The sequence below is a fragment of the Abrus precatorius genome, unplaced genomic scaffold (genome assembly GCF_003935025.1).
Source record: "Abrus precatorius isolate BTA unplaced genomic scaffold, Abrus_2018 Scaffold10, whole genome shotgun sequence".
Lineage (NCBI taxonomy): Eukaryota > Viridiplantae > Streptophyta > Magnoliopsida > Fabales > Fabaceae > Abrus > Abrus precatorius.
In genome coordinates, this window is record NW_020874292.1 from 30,776,032 (window position 1) to 30,798,881 (window position 22,850).

Consider the following 22,850-nt stretch of genomic DNA (forward strand, 5'->3'; position numbering starts at 1 on the left):
GTAATTATAGAAATATCAACTGTTAATTTTTCAATCAATGATTATAACTTTAAACTTTTGTTTCCTAAAATAACTCTTTAGAGAATATATAAATTCTGATTTTTTTCCATTTCTTTTAAAAAAGTAAAGAAGTTTATCTTTATTTTGTAAGTTTATCTTTAATCTCTTCGTTTCATGAGATGGTTTTACTTTTTATTTAATGGTCTTACGTAAATTCAAATTCATAATATGTCGTTAGTAATTTTTCTTGTACAATATTATGTTTTCGTCTGATATAATGTTGTGTGCATTTCACACTTTCTTGGACAATGATGTTTTCTTTTGGTATATTATGCACATTTGTTTGTGCAAAGTCATTTTCTTAAAAGATTCTGGTAATCATCTTGTTTTTGTTAATCTGAGGCACTGTTTTACGAGGTGACCGAAATCACATACGCAAAACATAAATGAAATGCCAGAACATATATCCAGTACGAGAAAAGTTCAACACGTAAAAATGTTTAATTTAATTTATTCAAAAGTATATACTGTTTTTTAAAATGTTTGAAATTAATCCAAAACATGCAATCGTTAAAAAGTAATGGAAATTGATTGTTAAATAATAAATGAGGTGTATATATCTGATAAAAAATAATAAAGTATGTAATTATACACAATAAATAAATAAATCAATAAAAAGTAAAAGATAAAAATATTCGATAAGTATATAAAATTGATAACTCAAAATTAATTTCACAAATCTAATCCTCATGATAATACAAAATTAGCTTGAATAATAGGAATTTAATTTCCTTTGAGTTCTTTTTAACAGAGATAAAATAGAGATGAAAGAAATATATTAAAAAATAAATAAAATATTATTGTTTAAATGAATGAGTAAAAATTAATTAAATTATATTAAAAATAATTCTAAAAAGATAAAACCAGTTTTTAACAAATTTATTTTTTAGTATGATATTTTTTTAATAAATTTTTATTTTAATATTTTTATATTCTATAAAAAAATTTAATAAAATAAAAAATAAAAATACAATAAAAGAAAATCAAATTTTTTATTATATAAAATTTGTATTTCAACAAAAACAAAGTGAGAGGCAGTTCCTCATCCCATTTCTCCTTTCTCCTTAATTTCCTCCCACCTCTTTCCATCTTGTTTCTTCTTTTTTACCTTTTTAACAAATATCAAATTTAATAAAAGATCAACGTACACCAAAAATATATAATTATTTATATCTTTATACATTTATTATTTTATCACATCTCAATTTTTATGTTAATTTCTCTGGTATTTTAACTCCATTAAACACTTGGAAAACAGTATCCAATTCAGACGCAAGTTGAACTCGACCCAGCCTACAACTCGTAGTTATATACCTGCACTTTGTCTGTGACACACACCAAAACCAAATCACACTTTCTATAATATATTCATCTCCATCGATAACTCCGTCTCACATCGAATTCGAACATGGCGAGGAATACTATTGACCTTGTATCCAATCTCAACGTAGCACAACACTTCTCCATCGACTCAACCCTCCGCTATTGCTCCTCCAATGTCTCTGGCTTCCCTCATTCCCCTACTCACTTCACCATCTCCCAGGTTCCATCTCTTTCATTCTTAGCCGTTTTGCGCTTCTGGGTTTTCTGAGTTTGCATCAAAATTTGATTTTTCATTCTGTTTCTTTGTGGGTTCCGTGGTGAATTATTCTTCTAGTTTGGGCATGGACAATCCAACCCCACGTACTTGTTGGAAGCGGGTTCACATGGCTCCTCGGTGAAGCGCTATGTTCTCAGGAAGAAGCCTCCAGGGATGTTGCTGGCTTCAGCTCATGCTGTCGAAAGAGAGTTTCAGGTTTCTCTATTCATGAATTCATGGATGAATGTTGAATAATCCTGAGTTATTTTGTACTTGAAAAAAAAATGTATTGAATAAAATTTTAGTTTTGGCAGTGAATTAAAAGTAGTGGACTTGAAAAATGTTTTTTTTTTTTTTTTTTTTTTGTCTATAACTCACAGGTTCTGGAGACATTAGGCACTCATACCCAAGTTCCGGTTCCTAAGGTTTTTTGTTTGTGCAATGATCCAAGTGTTATTGGAACAGCATTTTATATCATGGAATTTTTGGAGGGACGCATATTTATTGACCCCAAGCTACCAGTATGATTTCTATTCTAGTTAGTGCTTTGTTTGCTCCACTGAAATTTGTGATTGCTCAATTGTTATGGATTTGATTGCTGACATGTTTTGTGTAAATGTGTCAGGGTGTGACACCGGAGAGGAGGAGGGAAATTTACCGGGAAACTGCAAAAACCTTAGCTTCCTTACATTCTGCTAATGTGGACTCAATTGGTCTCGGAAAATATGGGCGGCGAAATGATTATTGCAAAAGACAGGTAGTTTATTTTATATGGTTTACTGTTGAACTGCCTGTGTGTTTATGCTCAAGGTTATGTGTTGAACATGTTTTTATTTTTTCAATGAGGTATATTGTATGAGGATAGAAGGGAGTGCCAGTTGACCTTCTGATGAATTGTGTATCTCTATGGAGGACATGAACATGGATGCATTAGACAGTTATTACAGTAACATAAAATTCATGAAAGTGAATTTTATGTAGACCTTGAAAAGGTTGAACCCTTCACTTGGTTCTTAAAAAAGTCTGAGTCCTCCATCAGGTTGGCCAATGCCCAGGATCAATCTTTGGTCAGGGACTCGGGGGGCTCTTATCTCTTTTTGCTTGCCCAATTTTTTACACCATTGCCCCATCTCCCATGCCTGCCCCTGCCTATTGTACCAGCCCACTAAAGGGGGGTTAGGATCAAATTATTTTTATTTTGCCAACTCTATTGTACTAATAGTTTGATTCTTTTAGATTGAGAGGTGGGCTAAGCAATATATTGCCTCAACTAGTGAGGGTAAACCTGCAAGAAATCCAAAAATGTTTGCCCTGGTTGATTGGCTGCAGCATCAAATCCCTCCCGAAGATTCTTCAGGAGAAACAGCAGGTCTGGTTCATGGAGATTTTCGCATTGACAATCTTGTGTTCCATCCCACAGAGGTAAGATAAATATTGTAAGAGTAATGACTAGACACTTTCCTTTTCTTTGTTCATGTATTAGTGCATAGGTTTTTCTTTTGGGTCATGGTCAAACTAAGAGTATCATAATCCTTGGGCTAAAAGAAACAAAAATTTATGTTTTCAATGTTATGTATAGATTACTTGGAGTTTGGTCAGTGTTAAGAATCAAGATTAGCATCTTAGAACCCAGTTCTTATGCCTGATAAGTTTTCTTTCTGCTGCAGGATCGAGTAATTGGAATACTAGACTGGGAATTGTCTACCCTTGGTAACCAAATGTGTGATGTCGCATATTGCTGTATGGTACGTACTATATCGACATTCTTCTGAATAAAAATGTGTTGTTATATTACACAGCATAGCTGTTTTGAACCGCATTTTGTTTATATTTTCTTAATGATTAGCATTTTCATTTATTCATTTTGTGTTTTTTTTTTTCCTGGAAGCCTTATATTGCAGATATTGGATTTGAAAAAGTACAAGAAGGTTTGGAACTTTTTGGATTACCTGAGGGAATTCCTTCACTACCAGAATATTTGGCTGATTACTGCTCTGTAGCAGTAAGTGTTGTAACTAAATGCCTCAATTTAGATTTATATATCATTTATGAGGTATACTGAAATAAATCAAAAAAGTTTATGTTTACCCTTACCTGAAGAGATAATCGTCTTAGGGATTGCAAACTCCACCATTTGGCTTGTGACGGAATTTAGATTCAAATCAAATTAGCAACAAATTGAAACTTCTAATCAATTAAATTCTAACACTGCTTGCACAATAATATGTTTCTAAATATTAGCGTATAAGGTTATCTAGAAAGGATGAAGATGCAAAAGCCAAAATTGATCCTGAAACCACAAAGAAAAATTCATGTATGTGAAGTGAGAAACTATCCTCACTCTTTATATGTGTGGAAAATCACATAGCTCAGTTGGGAAATCGTGGTTCATATAGGGTAAGGATAGGGGCTTTTCGTTGTGACAAACAGAGTGTTAACCTACTCATCATGCAAAACCCATCACAAGGCACAGAAACCATACAATCCACATGGGTCTAAGTGCTTATAACAGCCCTAAAATAAACATAATTACAATTTACAAATTGGTTTATACCAATATATGCACCATAATATTTGACATCCAAATATTCAAGTTAAAGGAATATGTGAATATTATAATCTATCTACGATTTAAAAAATCCAACAGCATGTTCAATGATAACTAGCTAATCTCGTAACCTGGAGATTGGGATTGTACATATGTTCTGTTGGAAATTTTTAATTATATCTCTGACATCTGTATGATATGTTGATCTACCATGTTAATTTGTAGCTCTAACTTGCAATTTATGTACATCATCTAGCTTCTAGAACTGGTCAAGTGAAATGGCTATTGCTTTATATTATATCTTTGCCCATACTAAAGAATCCTAAATTTCTAACTTAGGATTTTTGGATGTCAGGGAAGAAAATGGCCTGCTACTGAATGGAAGTTCTATGTTTCCTTTTCTTTGTTCCGTGGGGCTTCAATTTATGCTGGAGTGTATAATAGATGGGTTAAGGTATCTAAACTTGTTAGAGATGTTGTTGTTATTGCAGTTTAAGATGTAATATTTTGTGGCCTATTTGTGTGCCATCTAGGGCAATGCATCAGGAGGTGAGCGTGCTCGACACACAGCAGTACTTGCTAATGGCCTTATAGATGCTGCTTGGGAATTTATTGAACGCAAATCTGTACTTCCGCACCATCCTCCCTCAGGTAGCTATACCATTTAAACATTATGGGCTCTCACATGTAATGTATCTCAAATATAAATAATTTGTTACTTTACTTGAAGCTAATCATATTGCTAGATTATTAGTATTACACTAATAGCCTGGGCATTTTTACTCTTCAACAAATCAGATGCAAATGCACGACACTATTCAAAGGAGTTGGTGAATGGGAATGATATGCAGGGCCTCTCAAATCAGGGGAAGTTTGTTCCTAGTCAAAAGGTTTTGGTGCTGAGGAACAAATTAATTAAGTTCATGGAGGAACACATATACCCCTTGGAAAATGAATTTTTTAAACTTGCCCAGTCAGAATCACGTTGGACTGTTCACCCAGAAGAGGAAAAGTTAAAGGAAATTGCAAAGAGAGAAGGCTTGTGGAACTTATGGATTCCTGTATGCATCTTAATTCTGCTCTTCTGTTACAAAAGCTTTTCTTTTCCTTCCTTCTAGTAATTGGTATATAAGGTTTTCACCATTTTCTACTTTTTATTGTCAAATCAAAATTCAAGCTATTATACAAGATATTACATAATCACTAATTAAATAAAATATTTATGACCCACTTTTTTAGTGAAATACTATTCAGAATGAGTTAAAATTAAGGTTTTCAATGTGAAGAACTCAACCTTATGTGAGATTCATACTTATGCATGTGTTTAGAATTATTATTATGTATACAACTAGCTCAAGCTTTGTGAGTTGCGTACATTGAAGTATGAGGATGCTAATGTAGAATTGTAGATAATCTACCCCCCTCCCCCAAAAAAAAAAAGCATAAAAAAACCTCCTTCCAGACAAAGCTTGCTAAGCTCTAAGGTTGTTGCAAAGAGTACTCCAACAATAAAATAACAAAAATATAAATGGGTACATGAAAAATGTCTGTAAAAGGAAGTCACAGATACAGAAAGTGCTGGAGAGATGAGCATTGCGAGGAAGATATCTTGGCAGGAAAGCTAAGAAGATATTCAGCCTAAAGAGCTAGATGGAATATTGCATTATTAAACAATTTTCATCTATGATTATTTTTAAAATTCTGTTTTTATTGGTGCTACTATTACTATGTTTTTTTGAGAGAAAAAAAAATCTGAATGTGTCTGTTTTTATGCAGCTTGATAGTGCTGCAAGGGCAAAAAATCTTATTTTTGATGGAAGCAATAGTGATCTCTCTAGTGATGCAAATGAGTTGTTATTGGGTGCTGGACTTACAAATCTCGAATATGGATACCTTTGTGAGATCATGGGTCGTTCTACTTGGGCTCCACAAGTGTTTAATTGTGGTGCACCTGACACAGGTAATATGGAGGTAAGATGGAACTTATAGATTTGCATATTTGATCAGTAACTGACCAACTTTAGTTGGATTCTCTCCCAGGTTGATCAGTTTAGCACTTCTCTCTATCTACAATGCATTCTTGTCTGATCTGGTTGCAACATTACCTTGCATGTTAGGTATTACTACGCTATGGAAATAAAGAACAACTACGAGAATGGCTTATTCCTTTGCTTGAGGGGAAGATTAGGTCTGGATTTGCAATGACAGAACCACGTGTTGCATCTTCTGATGCAACCAATATTGAGTGCTCTATCAAAAGGTAGGATTATGCATAATCTTAAAGCAATTCAGGAGTTTAGTCTTTCCATTTAGTTGATGTAAATGCTATGAAAAATTAATAAAAAAACATGGGTTTGAGTCAATTATACATTTGAGGCTATGGACTGCCTATTTTTTTAATTATTCATACACAGGCAAGGAGATTCATATATTATCAATGGGACAAAATGGTGGACAAGCGGTGCTATGGATCCAAGATGTAGAATTCTTATAGTTATGGTGAGTATTTGGTTAGAAGTTATTGCTTCAAGAGTCAACGTGCTATTCAAATCAACAGAGATTAGAGAGTAACCAAAACATACATGGACAGGGCAAAACTGACTTCAATGCAGCAAAGCATAAACAGCAATCTATGATCTTGGTGGATATCCAGACTCCTGGTGTTCACATAAAGAGACCACTGACAGTGTTTGGCTTTGACGATGCTCCTCATGGGCATGCAGAAGTAACATTTGAAAATGTTTGTGTGCCAGCAAAAAACATCATACTGGGTGAAGGACGTGGATTTGAGATTGCTCAAGTAAGTTGAAAAATATTTCCTTTGGGTTTGGGTTGAATACCGGGATGTGATCTTTGTTTGAACACTGTTATCCACTAAAATTAAACACTTTTTTGTACAATTAAATTCAACTCTGCTTGAATGCTTGCAGAGCTTCAACTTTCATGTGTCAATTCCTCCCATGGTCTAAAGAGTAATACCACCTTAAATCAATGTTACTGGCATTTTTTCTTAGGGACTAATATTGTAGATACCATAACATAACAGGCACTTGAGTAAATAGAGATAGTGTTAAAGGCTTGAAGATGTTCCTGTTTACCTCACCAGGCACCTTTTAAGCGCAAAATCATGACGCTCATTCCAATAGACTGAAGAGGACTATTCCTCATGTGAACCCATAGTCTTTGGCCAACATCTAGCTAGCAGCCCGATGATTTCAGATATGAGACATCTTATCAGTATAAATTACCATTTAAAAAGTGAACACATCAATAATAGTTTTAAAAATTATCCTAACAAGTATATGAATTATTTGAGCTTTCTAACAGCGAACACTATATCTCCCTTTATTGTTTGAGATGCTTGCTGAAGTACCAAATATATATATGTGTGTGTGTGGGCCCACGGATGACTTGCATTCTTGCAGGGTAGGCTTGGTCCTGGAAGGCTGCACCATTGTATGAGACTGATAGGTGTTGCTGAACGAGGCATGCATATGATGGTTCAAAGAGCTCTTAATAGAAGAACATTTGGGAAGTTGATTGCTCAACATGGTTCATTTCTTTCAGATATGGCCAAGGTATTAGGATTCTCATGAGATTGGGTTAAAAAAAAGAAGCAATTATCTAAGTGAGAAGAGTAGAAATCTGTTTTAGTTTGACTTCATTCGAGGTCTCCGCTTACTTAGCTTCCTTTGTTCAGTGCCGAATAGAGCTAGAGAAGACCAGATTGTTAGTGTTGGAAGCGGCTGATCAGCTTGATAGGCATGGGAACAAAAAAGCTCGGGGGATAATAGCAATGGCAAAGGTAATTGCTGTTTGTAACACAGCATATATTGTCCAGTCTTACGGTACATTTGGATATATAACTTAAGTACTTATTCAATAAGCTCTTTTTATATGACTACTTATGCCATAAATTTAACCACAAAATATATTAGGATAAGCTGAAATCAACTTATTTTGATAAGTTATATTAAGAAGATTTTTGAAATATGTTAAAAAGCAACTTATGGAAGTCATAAGCTATTTTTATAAGCTCTCTACAAGCTATTCTAAACAGACCCTAAATCTTATATTCTTATCATTTCATTTCTGTTGATTTTATTTCAACCCTGCTTGGTATGAGAGCAGGTAGCTGCGCCAAACATGACTCTAAAGGTGATTGACATGGCAATCCAAGTGCATGGAGCAGCTGGTGTATCATCTGACACAGTCCTGGCACACATGTGGGCAACTGCAAGGACATTGAGAATCGCAGATGGTCCAGATGAAGTCCACCTGGGGACCATAGCCAAGTTAGAACTACAGAGAGCCAAGCTTTAAGAAGTTCAACAGTCTGCACCACTAGAATGAAACAGGAAGTTAAATTGCCACCAAGGAAAAAGCATTTATGACAATAGCATTGTTCCCAAATGCTTTTGGAAGCATTGCATAACGTGTATTTGTTCAAAATAAGCTTGCTCACTGTATTCCAGGTTGGTAACGCTTGTATTCTTTGTTAAATAGTATACACCATAACAATGTTGTTGCTGAGAGAAAATAAAAATGATACTGGGTGTGGCAGTCTTGTTCTCATTTACAAACATAAATATATACCAAGATTATCCGTGGTAGAGATTAAAGATGCATGCTTGAATATCTTAACCACGCCTAAGCAAATATGTGAGCCACAACTTGGTGCCTTATTCTCCATGTTTCAGAAGAGTGCTAAATACTCTGCTTCTCCATTCCTCCCATTCTCATTGACACATCTTCACATCATACAACCTCTGCATTTAACAGAAATAATACAGTAAAACGTAAATCAAGAGACCGTAGCGTTGTTAAACTTCTACCATTTTAATGCTTAACTTAAAATTTTAAAAGCAAAACATTTGCTACGTAATTCCCACATTTCAAATGAAAGGAGTAAAAATAAGTTGGGTTGAGTAGGCTTCACAAAGCCAGAAAGAGCTTGAATCAATCTTTTTTAAAATTTGATTTAACCTGTAAGCCTAAAGAAAATTTTATTTTGTAATATATTTTTTAATAAATTAAAAAAATTATCTTTAAATTTGTTAGTAAGTTTAAACTTGTATAAATTATTAATCCCAAGTCTTTAAATAAAATAAAATATATAAATTTATATTGACTTATAAGAGGTTAAAGTGTTGTCACTTAGCAACAGAAGGAATAGTATGAAAGGAAAAAAAAAAGAAGTAAATTTTATTTTTAATTTTTGTGTTTTATTAACCTCAAACTTTAAAGGATAAGTATTCACAAATAGAAATTTTTTTATAAAAAAAATATATAATTATTGTATTGAAATTATAAAAGTACAATAAATATTTTTTTAATAAAATTTTATTATTATTAATTGTTTATCATTACCTTAAGGGTTGAGGTTAACAAAATTTATAATTTTTTTAACAAATTTTAAATATTAAAATAAAGTAAAAAATGTGCAAAGTAAATACTTTTCACATAATTAAAGAGAGATGATAAGAAATTAATAGTATAATGATAAAAATAAAATAAATTTTACATTGATTGAAAATAATATCTAATAAATACTTAAATAACTAATTTAATTATATATGTATTATTACTTTTTTTTAGGTATGATGAAAATAAAACTTATAAAAATATTTTGTTCTAAAAACTGAATGAATGATTTATTTTAATATGAATTTATACTTGATGATATAAATTTTTTAATATAGTTCTGTAATATTAATTTCTAAAGTTTGATATTTTCATTTGAATAGTTTTATTTTGAATTATTTTACTAATGTTTTGGCATGGGTCCACTTACGGCCGTACATCGGGGTTGTCTTATCCATTCCACCACAGGAATTTTCAACTCGCATTCCTCACTCACTGCATGACACCACCTCACTCTCCAATGTTTCGTTTGCCGCAGGTGGATATTGTCCCTACCACAGGAGTACTGAGCCCGCAATGTATATTACTCTTATAATACATGATTTTATTATTTTTTCAAAAATGTAAGTATGATCTATTTAGTGTGCGATACCAGTTAATGACGTTGTAAAAATCACTCCATGCATGTAAATTTTTAATAATTAATTTTACTTTTTTGGTACAAAGCCGAAGTGAAACACGATCTTGTAGCTGCTCATAATAGAATTGCACTGTTTAAAGTAAATAACAAAACTTACGTTGGCAACCATTTGATGATTTTTCTTTGGTTTAATTTGATTGCTGTCATGTGTTGTGTAAATATGTTGATCACATTTCGTTCAACGAATAACAACACGATACCTAAGTTAATATAACGATATAAACACAATAACGGAACAACAGTAAAATTCAAATGCCATGCATGCACACGCACACGTCAAGAACTGATATTGTCACTGAAGTCCATGATTCAAGGAGCCCTTCTGGAGTATATACCCTTTTTAACCATCGTTTTCCCTAAAAATTAAATGCCCAAAATTAGCGAAATGACAAATATATTTTAGTCGATATTGTACACCAAGTTTAGGAGTTAGGTGACGTGCCTGGATGTACATTGCATGGACATGACAAATTAATACACTCCGTTTCATAAGTGATTCCCAACCAATTCCCTTCAAGATAACGGAGATGATTTTGCATATAATTTAGTACGTATATAAATACAATCATGATGACCACAACTTGATCAGAAGCACAATACCCAGAAGGAAAAAAAAGTCTTAAACAATACTATTCTATATTCTTTTTCATTTTTGTTTAGAAAAAGAGAAAAAAAAAAGTTTTAGTTTAGAACTGCACGCATAGAGGGATATGGCCGAAGAAAAAAATGGCAAGGAACAACAGAATAAATATGCCATGGTTGGCATCTCTTCCGTCCTCCTTGTGGCTATGGTGGCTGCCGTGGCTGTTAGCTTAACCCACAGAGGCGCAACCTTAGATGGAAACGATCACCTCCATAGTTCTCAAAGGACCAACGTGGACATTCTTTGCCAACCAACACAGTACCAAGAAACCTGCAAGAAAAGCCTCGAAAAATCATCTGAAACCGCAAACATGAAAGAGCTCATAAAAACCGCGTTCAATGCCACAGCTATTGAGCTTTTAAACCACATAAACAACTCCACCCTCTATCAAGAGTTGGCCAAGGACAACATGACAAGACAAGCCATGGATATTTGTAAAGAAGTGTTGGATTATGCTGTTGATGGCATTCATAAATCTGTCGACACTTTGGACAAGTTTGAGTTAAGCAAGGTGAGTGAGTTTGCTTATGATCTCAAGGTTTGGCTCACTGGGTCACTCTCTCACCAACAAACTTGTTTGGATGGTTTTGTGAACACAACCACAAATGCTGGGGAGACTATGGCTAAGGTTATGAACACTTCTTTGGAACTTAGTAGCAATGCTGTGGATATAGTCAATGGGGCTTCTGAGTTTTTCAAGGAACTTAACCTTACCACAAAGGGTAATAGGAAGCTTCTCTCTCTTGTTGGTGGTGGTTTTCCTTCGTGGGTTAGTGAAGGGCAACGAAGCCTTCTCGAAGTTGGGCCTGGAGATGTTAAGCCCAATGTGCTTGTGGCCCAAGATGGGAGTGGCCAGTTTAAAACACTCGCTGATGCTCTCAAAACTGTTCCCCCAAACAATGCACAGCCGTTTGTGATTTATGTCAAAGCTGGTGTGTACAATGAGATTGTGAATGTGGCCAAGGAAATGACCCATGTCACTGTTATTGGAGATGGTCCCACTAAGACCATTTTCACCGGTAGCTTGAACTATGTCGATGGTTTCCTAGTTTACAACACAGCTACCTTCGGTAAGTCCCGCAGAACTCAGTATTGAACATTAATTGCAGTTGGAGAGTATAAACTTCAAAATTTTCTTTAATTAGAAAAACCATTATTTACTTAACAATTAAAAATACCTTGAGTTTATCTCTATTAATATAAGCTTTATCTAATGACAGTTAAATTACTTATATAAACAATATTACATATCTACACTGACAATATAATATCACATTCACATACAAGCCTCTCAATATGAAAACATATAGTATTAATACTATAATGTTTGAAAAATCCTTAATATTTATAATAACAGCTTAATTTAAGCCACACAAAAGAAACAATCCTATTTCTTAACTTCATTTTTGTTAATACATGATTTTTCTAAAACCCATACTACTGCAGGCGTTAATGGTGACTATTTCATTGGCAAGAACATTGGTTTCGAGAACACAGCAGGATCGGAGAAGCGGCAAGCAGTGGCACTTCGAGTGACCACAGACCACGCCGCATTCTACAATTGTAAAATTGATGGGTTCGAAAACAGCCTCTACGCCCAATCGCAACGTCAATTCTACCGCGATTGCACAATCAGTGGCACAGTTGACTTTGTCTTTGGGGATGCATTTGGAGTCTTCCAAAATTGCAATCTAACGGTGAGAAAACCTTTGGATAACCAGCGGTGCACCGTCACAGCAAGCGGGAGAACAACACCGAACAGCCCCAGCGCCCTCGTGTTCCAAAGTTGCCACTTCACGGGAGATGCTGACGTGGCAACATTGACCCCCAAAATAGCGTACCTTGGAAGGCCTTGGAAGCCTTACTCTAAGGTTGTCATCATCGACTCTCTGATTGACAACATATTTTCCCCCGAAGGATACATCGCATGGATGGGAAGGGCGTTTATGGACACGTGTACGTTTTTTGAGTACAATAACAAAGGTGCTGGTGCTGACACGTCAGCAAGAGTTAAGTGGCCAGGTGTTAGGACCATAAGTTCTGTTGAAGCAGGGGATTATTATCCTGGGAGATTCTTTCAACTTGCTAATTCAACCGAACGTGATGCTTGGATCGTTGATTCTGGGGTACCCTACTCCCTTGGCCCCATTGTGACTGTGACTGCCCAAGCCCAAGCCCAAGCCCAAAGTCCTATACCCACTGTGTTAGTAAAAGGAGAAAGCAAAACGCATGCTTGACATTCTCATGCATCTGTTGAGAAAGTCAAGATAGAGACACGATGGAAAGAGACAAATGGAAAATATAATGAAAATGTGATGCAAAAGACAGACTCAAAATTGAAAGAATAATGGAATGTAAAAAATTGAAAATTTTAAAGTTGGGAAACTATTTGTTCACTCTTAAAGTTATGTACGAGAAAATAAATGTAAAAATATTATTACTCTATTAGAGTTTATGTATGTTTGATTTAATTTATATTAGTAAGTTTTTCCTTTTCTTCATTTTAAAGTATGATTAAATTAAAATAAATTTAATTAAGATAAATTGATTGGCAGAATGCAATATTCAATAATAAATATTATAATTTTTTTATTTACATGCATTTTTTTCATTTAAGGTTCACTGTGACTTGAACTTAAAATTTCAGATTAACCAGAATAACTCTTCTAGGTTAATTTACGTGTTAAATTCATTTTTTTAATATTAAAAATAAAAGTGATTTAGAAAGTAACAAAAGGCTAAGATTTAACTTAAATCAACTGTCATAAAGCTAATTATAATGAAATAGAACTATAGAAGTTAACCGTACCTGCATGTGAAAAGTATAAAGCTTTTTAAAAAATTCCAATACTCTTTAAAACACATATTTTTAAATTTATCATATTGACTCAGGGTAATTTTAAGGACAAATTTATAACCAAATGTTAATATATTTTTTATACAATCATGTTAAAATAAATGAAATGTGATTATGAGGAATGCTAATGTCAAACCAATCATACTCTTGAGTAAATAAGTAAAAGAGGAAGAAAATAAGTAAATAACTGCAGATTACTCCTTCATGTAACTGTTTGTTTTTAATCTTTTTTGGTCAACATATAAATTTTTCTTAGTCACATTATCCTTGATATAGAGATCATGTGATTTATTGGGCTAAAGATCAGGCCCAATTAGCTTTGATTTGTGCGGGAAAAACAAATCGAAAAGTTTTGAAAGTCTTTCTCTCTCCTTCGAACCATCTCCCTCTCTCTCTTCGCTTGGTTGCCGCTCTAGCCATTTTCTCTGCATACCACAAAGCTTCGAACTTGTCAACACCCCATTTTGCGTTTCCTGGGGGATTTTAAAATCCTGTTTTCCGTTTTCGGAGTTCTTTAACTCCTCGCCGGAAAATTGAAACCCTAGGGTTTTTTTTTTCTCCATTTTGTTTCTTGGTATCGAAAGTTGCTGACATTACTATGATTTGCTTAGTGATTTTGCCCATTGAATATGACTAAAGATACTTCGGAACCTGGGGGAAGTGGCGGCGGTGGCTTCCACGCGGTTCACGCGGAGCGTGACCTAGAATCTAACTGGGAAGTTGACCTCGCCAAGAAACTTGAGGAGTATCTGCTAAAAATTTGCTCCGGCGAGATTACCGGAGAAGAAGAAGGCCATATTCCAGTAAATTTTGCCGAAGGTTTGATACATTTCACACTTTTGCCATTAAAAAATTGAATTTGATGTTCAAGCCCTATGTTCAATTCTTCAACTGAAGTAACTGTTTCTGGGTAATTGTAGCTGCTCTGCTGCTTCAGGGTTCCATACAGGTGTATAGTCGGAAGGTGGAATATCTCTACACGTTGGTGTTACGTGCTTTGGAGTATCTTTCTCAGAAAAGGTTTGATTTTTGAGTTAAATTTTCAGAATTTATCTGCATTTTATTTTATAATCTGCAGCTCTCTCCTGTTTGGTGGAGAAGTAGAATGAAGGGGCCAATGCCCATTTTGAAGTTCCCATTTGGTACTAATAAACATTGGTATTAGGCGCGAAAAAAAAAAGTAGAATTGCCTGATTCAATGTTAGAACTTCACCATTTTTTTATTACATATCAGTGGCAACAGTTTGTTCGTGCCTTTCCTATCTATCTGAAACAGCTAATATACCACTTGTGGTAAATGCAAGTTAAATTATCGAATATATAATATGTAGCATAAACTACAAACACAAGCAATGAATGACCAGGGATCAATATTTCATAAATGGAGATTCTCAAGTACCATAGTTTGTTTCAAAAGGACAAAACAATCAATGTGTCATGGATTAGTCTTTTGATACTTGGCTCCTTTCTTGTTACTTAATCTTGGAGGGTGGACTCTAACCATCTATTTGGTTCAAATGAGGGGAAGGAATGTGAGGAAAAATATAATTTCCCAATATTGTGGGAGAGGGATTTAGGCATTTAGCCACCTCATTTTCCTCCCCTCCATTCTCTTCCAACCAAAGTGTATGTAAGTGTAAGTTCAGTTCATATTATACTAGTCTATTGACGTCGTATCTGAATATTTGCTTTTTATAAAATTGTAAACCATTGTTTCAGGTTGCATGTTCTCAGCTTGCTTCTGCAATGGAGCTGGATAAGTTTAAAAGATAACTGATTTTCTTTCAATAATTGTGATTTCATGAGAAGGAAGGTGACTGTAAATAATCCTATTAATAGAGCTTGTTAGGCTGAAAGACCTATGAAACCAATCACGTGCCTTCACCTAGCAGTTGAAGCTTTGGGAGAGCTAATTCCTGACATGTTATCAGGACCTTTATGACCAAGTGATCAGGAGTATGATCAACTCCACCTCCATTCTTCTAAATGAAAAGTTTGAATTTCAGCATGAAGTAGTTACCCATGCACTGCCCATGTTTTGAGCCCTATGTGCTGGGCATGTTAGAGATATGAAACCGACCATGCTCCTTCACTTAACAACTTAAGCTTTTTGGAGTATTGATATTTGACGAAAATAACAACAGATTTTAAGTGACATAAAATAGGAAATAATGTGTTTTGACCAATTTTTTAATTTCAGTTTATGGAAACTAAATAAGTGGATAGAACTGTTTGATCTGACTGTTTTTTTTTTTTGAGGCAGACAGCAAGATCATATAGATGGGTCATCAGTCCAACCAGAAGAATGTGGTCCCCATGCCATTGTTGATGAAGAAAACGATCAATTCTGGGGCTTAGATGACGTCCCAGGTACTCTATTTAATGGAGAATATGACTAAATGATCAAACAAGAACCATGACATAAGGGGATTTATTATTTTCATCATTAGTTTTAACGTTTATTTAGAAAATATTAGGTTAACACAATAGATTTGTTCTATACCGGGGTGAAGCATATTTATCTACAAATCTCCTTAAATTGGTAAGATTTTGGGCTTATTTGGTGGAGGATTCAGAAAAAATTAAAAAAAATAAAATTTGGGTCATCATGTTTTTCTGAAAAATGGTTCTTGCTGCTTTGGGCCTCCATATGATGACTATAGGTTTATTGAGAATGTTTCTCATTCTAGGCTTCTCCCTTCTCATATGGCTAGATGACTTAGATATTTGTATGTATTGCAGTTGAAGAGAAGATTTCCTTGGATGGTACAACAGGCAAAGAAGTGAATTTGGATCTATTTATAAAACCTCCTGCAAATTTAGTTGTTCTTGAAGGTGACTGCTTGGATGCTGTAGGTGATGGAGGGGAATTGGAGTCTTATCTGGTATGATAATTGCTTGCAGCTGTTTGCATGATGATGTTTGTATAGTTTTATTCGCTAATGTAATGATGATTTGTTGCAGTTGTCCACCACAGATTTGTACCAGGACTTTATTTTATTGGACACATCTGATGCTGTTGCCGTTAATCAGTTTCTGAAGAGCAGCAAAGCTGGTACCACTCAAAATGGTGCTAATAGAGGAACCTCAACTCGTAAAAGCTTTCTTTCTCCCAGACGTTCTGGTGGAAGTGCTCATAGATCATCAGCTGCTAAGAGTCAGCGTGCTAATTCCAACTTCTCTCCTAAACTTAACTGTAGATTTGATGAGGAAAATGTTCGGCCCAACACTCCTACTTGTGATGGTCTTGGTAACAATGACTTTGGATTTAATATGGGTGATGCATCTAGGGATTCAGACAATTCAGATGCTGATAATGATGATCCATGGAAACCTTTGAATCCTCATGAACCAGGCAACTTGAGGGTGAAGCCATTCAGAAAAGGTCCCCACCACCAAAAAAAAAAAAAATTCTTCATCAACTTGCCTTATGTAAATTGTGTAATTTACATATCTACTTTCTTCTTTCTGTTGTAACTGCAGTGAAAGTTTTAAAAAAGAATGGCTTTAATGTAACACAACCGGTTGCTATGAGGACCTTGTTTCCACCTGCAAAATTGCATGGTCCTATCAGTACAGAGCTCATGGAAATGTGGGAGATGCGACAACATGTTCACGATCCACAGAGGGATTCTCAACCTCTAACATTATATGAGAAGGTACCTTTTCATGATGTTTCTGTTTACCAATACATGACTTCTGATTATATACAATATGTGATATGTAAATTGCAGCTTAGGCAATCTATGATTAATGAGGTGAATGAAACCAGTGGTACTTTTTTTAACTCTGAAGCTGACAATGATGACAACGACTTTGATGGTGGAAATCCTGAATTTGATATGCCAGACAATGCCTGTACGGATGAAGATCTACTTCCTTGCAGTAAAGAGGTTAGGACTTGGGAAAAAGGACCTGCAATAATTTGACTATTTATATATTCTAATAACTTATTTGAAACTAATATGATTTGAATATTTACTTGAATTAACAGCATGAAATTGATGATGCCCATACCAAGGCTGATGAAGCTGTAGATCTTGAATGTCCAGATTCTCAGGCTAGTTTGGAAGATCTGTGCCGCTCTCACCTGGTAAGAGTGTCATCATCTTGTATTGAATTAGTTATTTATCTATTATAAAAATCTGCTATAAAGGTGCTTGTCATGTGTCAACCTCCCCACTTTCCTGTATTCATAAATTTATTTTACCAAACCCCTAACTTTACCGGGAGAAATTTAAGTTCTGTAAAGCATATACTTACGGTTGTCTGGAGAAGTGAAACGGATGATAATTCACTTAAATGAATTACAAACATCAATCAAACAGTGTATATAATTATGTATTCGGTCCGTTAAGGAACACAAGAGTTCCAGAGTCTTAGCTCTGTATGATTTCTGTCTTCCTTGCACTAGTATGTATATCTTTCACTAAAATGATTACATATTGTTGCATGGTTGGTAACCATTTTTCCTTATCTAGAATGCTCTGCTAGCAAGCATTGCTGAAACTGAAAAGCAAACTGAAATGGCTGCAAGGGTTTCAACATGGAAACAAAGAATTGATAACAACTTGGAAGAACAGGTGAATTCATCTTTTGGGCGTCCATCCTCTCCATCTTTTGAGTGGTTTGTACTGACTGGACTGTTTTGGTATGATAGGAATCACACCCGCCATTTGATATCCAAGACTATGGTGAGAGAATTCTCGACAAACTATCCCTCGAAGCAAGCAGTAGTGGTGTCCTTTCCTTTTCAGATTTGGTCAAGGGTCAAGAGAAGTATGATGTGGCCCGAAGTTTTTCTTCTCTTCTTCAACTGGTAATTCCCTTGTTAGCAGTGTCCAGTGCATTTCTAGAACTTGTACTTCATGTTATGAGGTTGGACGTTGAAGAGTCCAATTGACTAGATTATCAACAAATCATTAGTTCGATGTGTCATGTGAGTTCTACAAATTTCCAGGTGAACAATGGAGAAGTCAATCTACAGAGAAATGGAGTTGATGGGGAGTCTATCTGCTACACATCTGTGGATCCCTTTCATGTTAGGCTCCTTAAGCATGATAAGAAACGGGAGAACGTGCAACTTCATTTGTCAAAAGAGAGAGCCAAGTCTCCAACAAAAAAGCCATCTATAAAAGGTAACAAGAACAAAACTAAAAGAGAAAAATCTCCCACATCTTCTAGGAAACATGGTCAAACAGGGTTGTCACCACCAGCAAATTGTAAGTTTTCTGTAAAGCTTGGAAAGGCGAGTGCCATAAAATTCTCTCCCGAAGCCAAGAGAAGGCGTAGATCTCAGTATGTTGAACCAGTTAACCAACATTAAGCAGGGTGACAATGTTGATATTAGCACAGCTTATTCCACACTGCCCCAAAATGATTGAAGACATTTGCTAGATGTCTTAGTTAAGCTATGAAACCATTTCACTTCTAGTTCTCGCTAAATACTAACATTCATCCGTTTTCACCTGTATCATTATTGCTGTTGACTTTATTAACATATTGGTGTAATAATATCGCCATGTAACACTACGAATATGAATTCTAATCAATGTAATCACTTCTGTTCATGCTTCATGCCCAATATCTTGATTCTATAAAACTTCACGTATCCTTCCTACACCCGCCATCAGTTTGTTGCTAGAATTTGTGATTGCAAGCTAATTGTGCATTTGATCCTGTATAAAAACGGAGATCAGTCTACATTGTAAGAATTGGAAAAAAAAAAAAATATCTGTTGAATTTGTACTGAAATTCTTGCCCCTTCATTTATAACTGTTGATTTTTCTTGTAAAACTCCTCTCCGTTGATTGAACTAGAATTCAAATAAGCTCTAAATGTGATTCAATTAAGTAATTTTTTAATTACGTTAACTTTATTAATTTTTTTTATTAATCACTAAATTGTCTTCATTAATCTTATTCCTCCGTGTTCTTTTCCTCCTGTTATTAAATAGTAAAAGATCAGGTCAAAATTTGATGATTACATTATTCAAACATTTTACTCTAAATTAAGAATTACTTTCACCAATTAAAAACACAAACTTCATTTGCCAGTATGTGTTTTAAAGAGTATTGGAATTTTTTAAAAAGCTTTATACTTTTCACATGCAGGTACGGTTAACTTCTATAGTTCTATTTCATTATAATTAGCTTTATGACAGTTGATTTAAGTTAAATCTTAGCCTTTTGTTACTTTCTAAATCACTTTTATTTTTAATATTAAAAAAATGAATTTAACACGTAAATTAACCTAGAAGAGTTATTCTGGTTAATCTGAAATTTTAAGTTCAAGTCACAGTGAACCTTAAATGAAAAAAATGCATGTAAATAAAAAAATTATAATATTTATTATTGAATATTGCATTCTGCCAATCAATTTATCTTAATTAAATTTATTTTAATTTAATCATACTTTAAAATGAAGAAAAGGAAAAACTTACTAATATAAATTAAATCAAACATACATAAACTCTAATAGAGTAATAATATTTTTACATTTATTTTCTCGTACATAACTTTAAGAGTGAACAAATAGTTTCCCAACTTTAAAATTTTCAATTTTTTACATTCCATTATTCTTTCAATTTTGAGTCTGTCTTTTGCATCACATTTTCATTATATTTTCCATTTGTCTCTTTCCATCGTGTCTCTATCTTGACTTTCTCAACAGATGCATGAGAATGTCAAGCATGCGTTTTGCTTTCTCCTTTTACTAACACAGTGGGTATAGGACTTTGGGCTTGGGCTTGGGCTTGGGCAGTCACAGTCACAATGGGGCCAAGGGAGTAGGGTACCCCAGAATCAACGATCCAAGCATCACGTTCGGTTGAATTAGCAAGTTGAAAGAATCTCCCAGGATAATAATCCCCTGCTTCAACAGAACTTATGGTCCTAACACCTGGCCACTTAACTCTTGCTGACGTGTCAGCACCAGCACCTTTGTTATTGTACTCAAAAAACGTACACGTGTCCATAAACGCCCTTCCCATCCATGCGATGTATCCTTCGGGGGAAAATATGTTGTCAATCAGAGAGTCGATGATGACAACCTTAGAGTAAGGCTTCCAAGGCCTTCCAAGGTACGCTATTTTGGGGGTCAATGTTGCCACGTCAGCATCTCCCGTGAAGTGGCAACTTTGGAACACGAGGGCGCTGGGGCTGTTCGGTGTTGTTCTCCCGCTTGCTGTGACGGTGCACCGCTGGTTATCCAAAGGTTTTCTCACCGTTAGATTGCAATTTTGGAAGACTCCAAATGCATCCCCAAAGACAAAGTCAACTGTGCCACTGATTGTGCAATCGCGGTAGAATTGACGTTGCGATTGGGCGTAGAGGCTGTTTTCGAACCCATCAATTTTACAATTGTAGAATGCGGCGTGGTCTGTGGTCACTCGAAGTGCCACTGCTTGCCGCTTCTCCGATCCTGCTGTGTTCTCGAAACCAATGTTCTTGCCAATGAAATAGTCACCATTAACGCCTGCAGTAGTATGGGTTTTAGAAAAATCATGTATTAACAAAAATGAAGTTAAGAAATAGGATTGTTTCTTTTGTGTGGCTTAAATTAAGCTGTTATTATAAATATTAAGGATTTTTCAAACATTATAGTATTAATACTATATGTTTTCATATTGAGAGGCTTGTATGTGAATGTGATATTATATTGTCAGTGTAGATATGTAATATTGTTTATATAAGTAATTTAACTGTCATTAGATAAAGCTTATATTAATAGAGATAAACTCAAGGTATTTTTAATTGTTAAGTAAATAATGGTTTTTCTAATTAAAGAAAATTTTGAAGTTTATACTCTCCAACTGCAATTAATGTTCAATACTGAGTTCTGCGGGACTTACCGAAGGTAGCTGTGTTGTAAACTAGGAAACCATCGACATAGTTCAAGCTACCGGTGAAAATGGTCTTAGTGGGACCATCTCCAATAACAGTGACATGGGTCATTTCCTTGGCCACATTCACAATCTCATTGTACACACCAGCTTTGACATAAATCACAAACGGCTGTGCATTGTTTGGGGGAACAGTTTTGAGAGCATCAGCGAGTGTTTTAAACTGGCCACTCCCATCTTGGGCCACAAGCACATTGGGCTTAACATCTCCAGGCCCAACTTCGAGAAGGCTTCGTTGCCCTTCACTAACCCACGAAGGAAAACCACCACCAACAAGAGAGAGAAGCTTCCTATTACCCTTTGTGGTAAGGTTAAGTTCCTTGAAAAACTCAGAAGCCCCATTGACTATATCCACAGCATTGCTACTAAGTTCCAAAGAAGTGTTCATAACCTTAGCCATAGTCTCCCCAGCATTTGTGGTTGTGTTCACAAAACCATCCAAACAAGTTTGTTGGTGAGAGAGTGACCCAGTGAGCCAAACCTTGAGATCATAAGCAAACTCACTCACCTTGCTTAACTCAAACTTGTCCAAAGTGTCGACAGATTTATGAATGCCATCAACAGCATAATCCAACACTTCTTTACAAATATCCATGGCTTGTCTTGTCATGTTGTCCTTGGCCAACTCTTGATAGAGGGTGGAGTTGTTTATGTGGTTTAAAAGCTCAATAGCTGTGGCATTGAACGCGGTTTTTATGAGCTCTTTCATGTTTGCGGTTTCAGATGATTTTTCGAGGCTTTTCTTGCAGGTTTCTTGGTACTGTGTTGGTTGGCAAAGAATGTCCACGTTGGTCCTTTGAGAACTATGGAGGTGATCGTTTCCATCTAAGGTTGCGCCTCTGTGGGTTAAGCTAACAGCCACGGCAGCCACCATAGCCACAAGGAGGACGGAAGAGATGCCAACCATGGCATATTTATTCTGTTGTTCCTTGCCATTTTTTTCTTCGGCCATATCCCTCTATGCGTGCAGTTCTAAACTAAAACTTTTTTTTTTCTCTTTTTCTAAACAAAAATGAAAAAGAATATAGAATAGTATTGTTTAAGACTTTTTTTTCCTTCTGGGTATTGTGCTTCTGATCAAGTTGTGGTCATCATGATTGTATTTATATACGTACTAAATTATATGCAAAATCATCTCCGTTATCTTGAAGGGAATTGGTTGGGAATCACTTATGAAACGGAGTGTATTAATTTGT

At 35.1% G+C, this 22,850-nt stretch overlaps 4 protein-coding genes across 7 annotated transcripts; 3 read left to right on the plus strand and 1 right to left on the minus strand.

The window, feature by feature from the left end:
* Positions 1 to 1,090: 1,090 nt before the first annotated feature.
* LOC113853149 (probable acyl-CoA dehydrogenase IBR3) lies at positions 1,091 to 8,916 on the plus strand. Of its 4 annotated transcripts, none has more exons than XM_027483625.1 (17): positions 1,091 to 1,603; positions 1,718 to 1,855; positions 2,020 to 2,160; positions 2,265 to 2,396; positions 2,876 to 3,061; positions 3,307 to 3,384; positions 3,528 to 3,641; positions 4,543 to 4,641; positions 4,721 to 4,838; positions 4,986 to 5,248; positions 5,964 to 6,158; positions 6,305 to 6,447; positions 6,602 to 6,686; positions 6,778 to 6,987; positions 7,613 to 7,765; positions 7,888 to 7,992; positions 8,319 to 8,916. In XM_027483625.1, the coding sequence occupies exons 1-17, from the start codon at positions 1,469 to 1,471 to the stop codon at positions 8,508 to 8,510; spliced, it is 2,487 nt and encodes an 828-aa protein (XP_027339426.1). In that variant the 5' UTR covers positions 1,091 to 1,468; the 3' UTR covers positions 8,511 to 8,916. The 4 variants fall into 4 exon arrangements, with proteins under 4 accessions (XP_027339426.1, XP_027339427.1, XP_027339424.1 ...); XM_027483626.1 differs by having other exon boundaries at positions 1,380 to 1,603; positions 4,721 to 4,841; positions 8,319 to 8,731; XM_027483623.1 differs by lacking the exon at positions 4,543 to 4,641 and having other exon boundaries at positions 1,380 to 1,603; positions 8,319 to 8,797.
* Positions 8,917 to 11,003: 2,087 nt separating this feature from the next.
* LOC113852257 (pectinesterase/pectinesterase inhibitor-like) lies at positions 11,004 to 13,131 on the plus strand. Its single transcript, XM_027482495.1, has 2 exons — positions 11,004 to 11,964; positions 12,341 to 13,131. Exons 1-2 carry the CDS (start codon positions 11,007 to 11,009, stop codon positions 13,129 to 13,131), a joined length of 1,749 nt encoding a protein of 582 aa, XP_027338296.1. The 5' UTR covers positions 11,004 to 11,006.
* A 1,007-nt stretch (positions 13,132 to 14,138) lies between these two features.
* Positions 14,139 to 19,269, plus strand: LOC113868549 (condensin-2 complex subunit H2). The gene is made up of 11 exons (XM_027504224.1): positions 14,139 to 14,570; positions 14,672 to 14,771; positions 16,015 to 16,121; positions 16,494 to 16,636; positions 16,716 to 17,136; positions 17,235 to 17,410; positions 17,486 to 17,644; positions 17,746 to 17,844; positions 18,233 to 18,334; positions 18,412 to 18,570; positions 18,712 to 19,269. Exons 1-11 carry the CDS (start codon positions 14,381 to 14,383, stop codon positions 19,075 to 19,077), a joined length of 2,022 nt encoding a protein of 673 aa, XP_027360025.1. The 5' UTR covers positions 14,139 to 14,380; the 3' UTR covers positions 19,078 to 19,269.
* A 1,167-nt stretch (positions 19,270 to 20,436) lies between these two features.
* LOC113852258 (pectinesterase/pectinesterase inhibitor-like) lies at positions 20,437 to 22,249 on the minus strand. The gene is made up of 2 exons (XM_027482496.1): positions 21,604 to 22,249; positions 20,437 to 21,227 (listed from the first exon to the last, which is right to left on the minus strand). Exons 1-2 carry the CDS (start codon positions 22,247 to 22,249, stop codon positions 20,437 to 20,439), a joined length of 1,437 nt encoding a protein of 478 aa, XP_027338297.1.
* Positions 22,250 to 22,850: the final 601 nt, after the last annotated feature.

Bases quoted from the DNA above. Each gene is read 5' to 3' on its own strand.
- LOC113853149 (XM_027483626.1), top strand. From the start codon at position 1,469: ATGGCGAGGAATACTATTGACCTTGTATCCAATCTCAACGTAGCACAA. The intron at 4,642-4,720 runs GTATCTAAACTT...TGTGCCATCTAG, and splicing joins TGTATAATAGATGGGTTAAG to GGCAATGCATCAGGAGGTGA. The intron at 7,993-8,318 runs GTAATTGCTGTT...GTATGAGAGCAG, and splicing joins GGATAATAGCAATGGCAAAG to GTAGCTGCGCCAAACATGAC.
- LOC113852257 (XM_027482495.1), top strand. From the start codon at position 11,007: ATGGTTGGCATCTCTTCCGTCCTCCTTGTGGCTATGGTGGCTGCCGTG. The intron at 11,965-12,340 runs GTAAGTCCCGCA...ATACTACTGCAG, and splicing joins TTACAACACAGCTACCTTCG to GCGTTAATGGTGACTATTTC.
- LOC113868549 (XM_027504224.1), top strand. From the start codon at position 14,381: ATGACTAAAGATACTTCGGAACCTGGGGGAAGTGGCGGCGGTGGCTTC. The intron at 16,122-16,493 runs GTACTCTATTTA...TATGTATTGCAG, and splicing joins GGGCTTAGATGACGTCCCAG to TTGAAGAGAAGATTTCCTTG. The intron at 16,637-16,715 runs GTATGATAATTG...GATTTGTTGCAG, and splicing joins GGGAATTGGAGTCTTATCTG to TTGTCCACCACAGATTTGTA.
- LOC113852258 (XM_027482496.1), bottom strand. From the start codon at position 22,249: ATGGATATTTGTAAAGAAGTGTTGGATTATGCTGTTGATGGCATTCAT. The intron at 21,228-21,603 runs GTAAGTCCCGCA...ATACTACTGCAG, and splicing joins TTACAACACAGCTACCTTCG to GCGTTAATGGTGACTATTTC.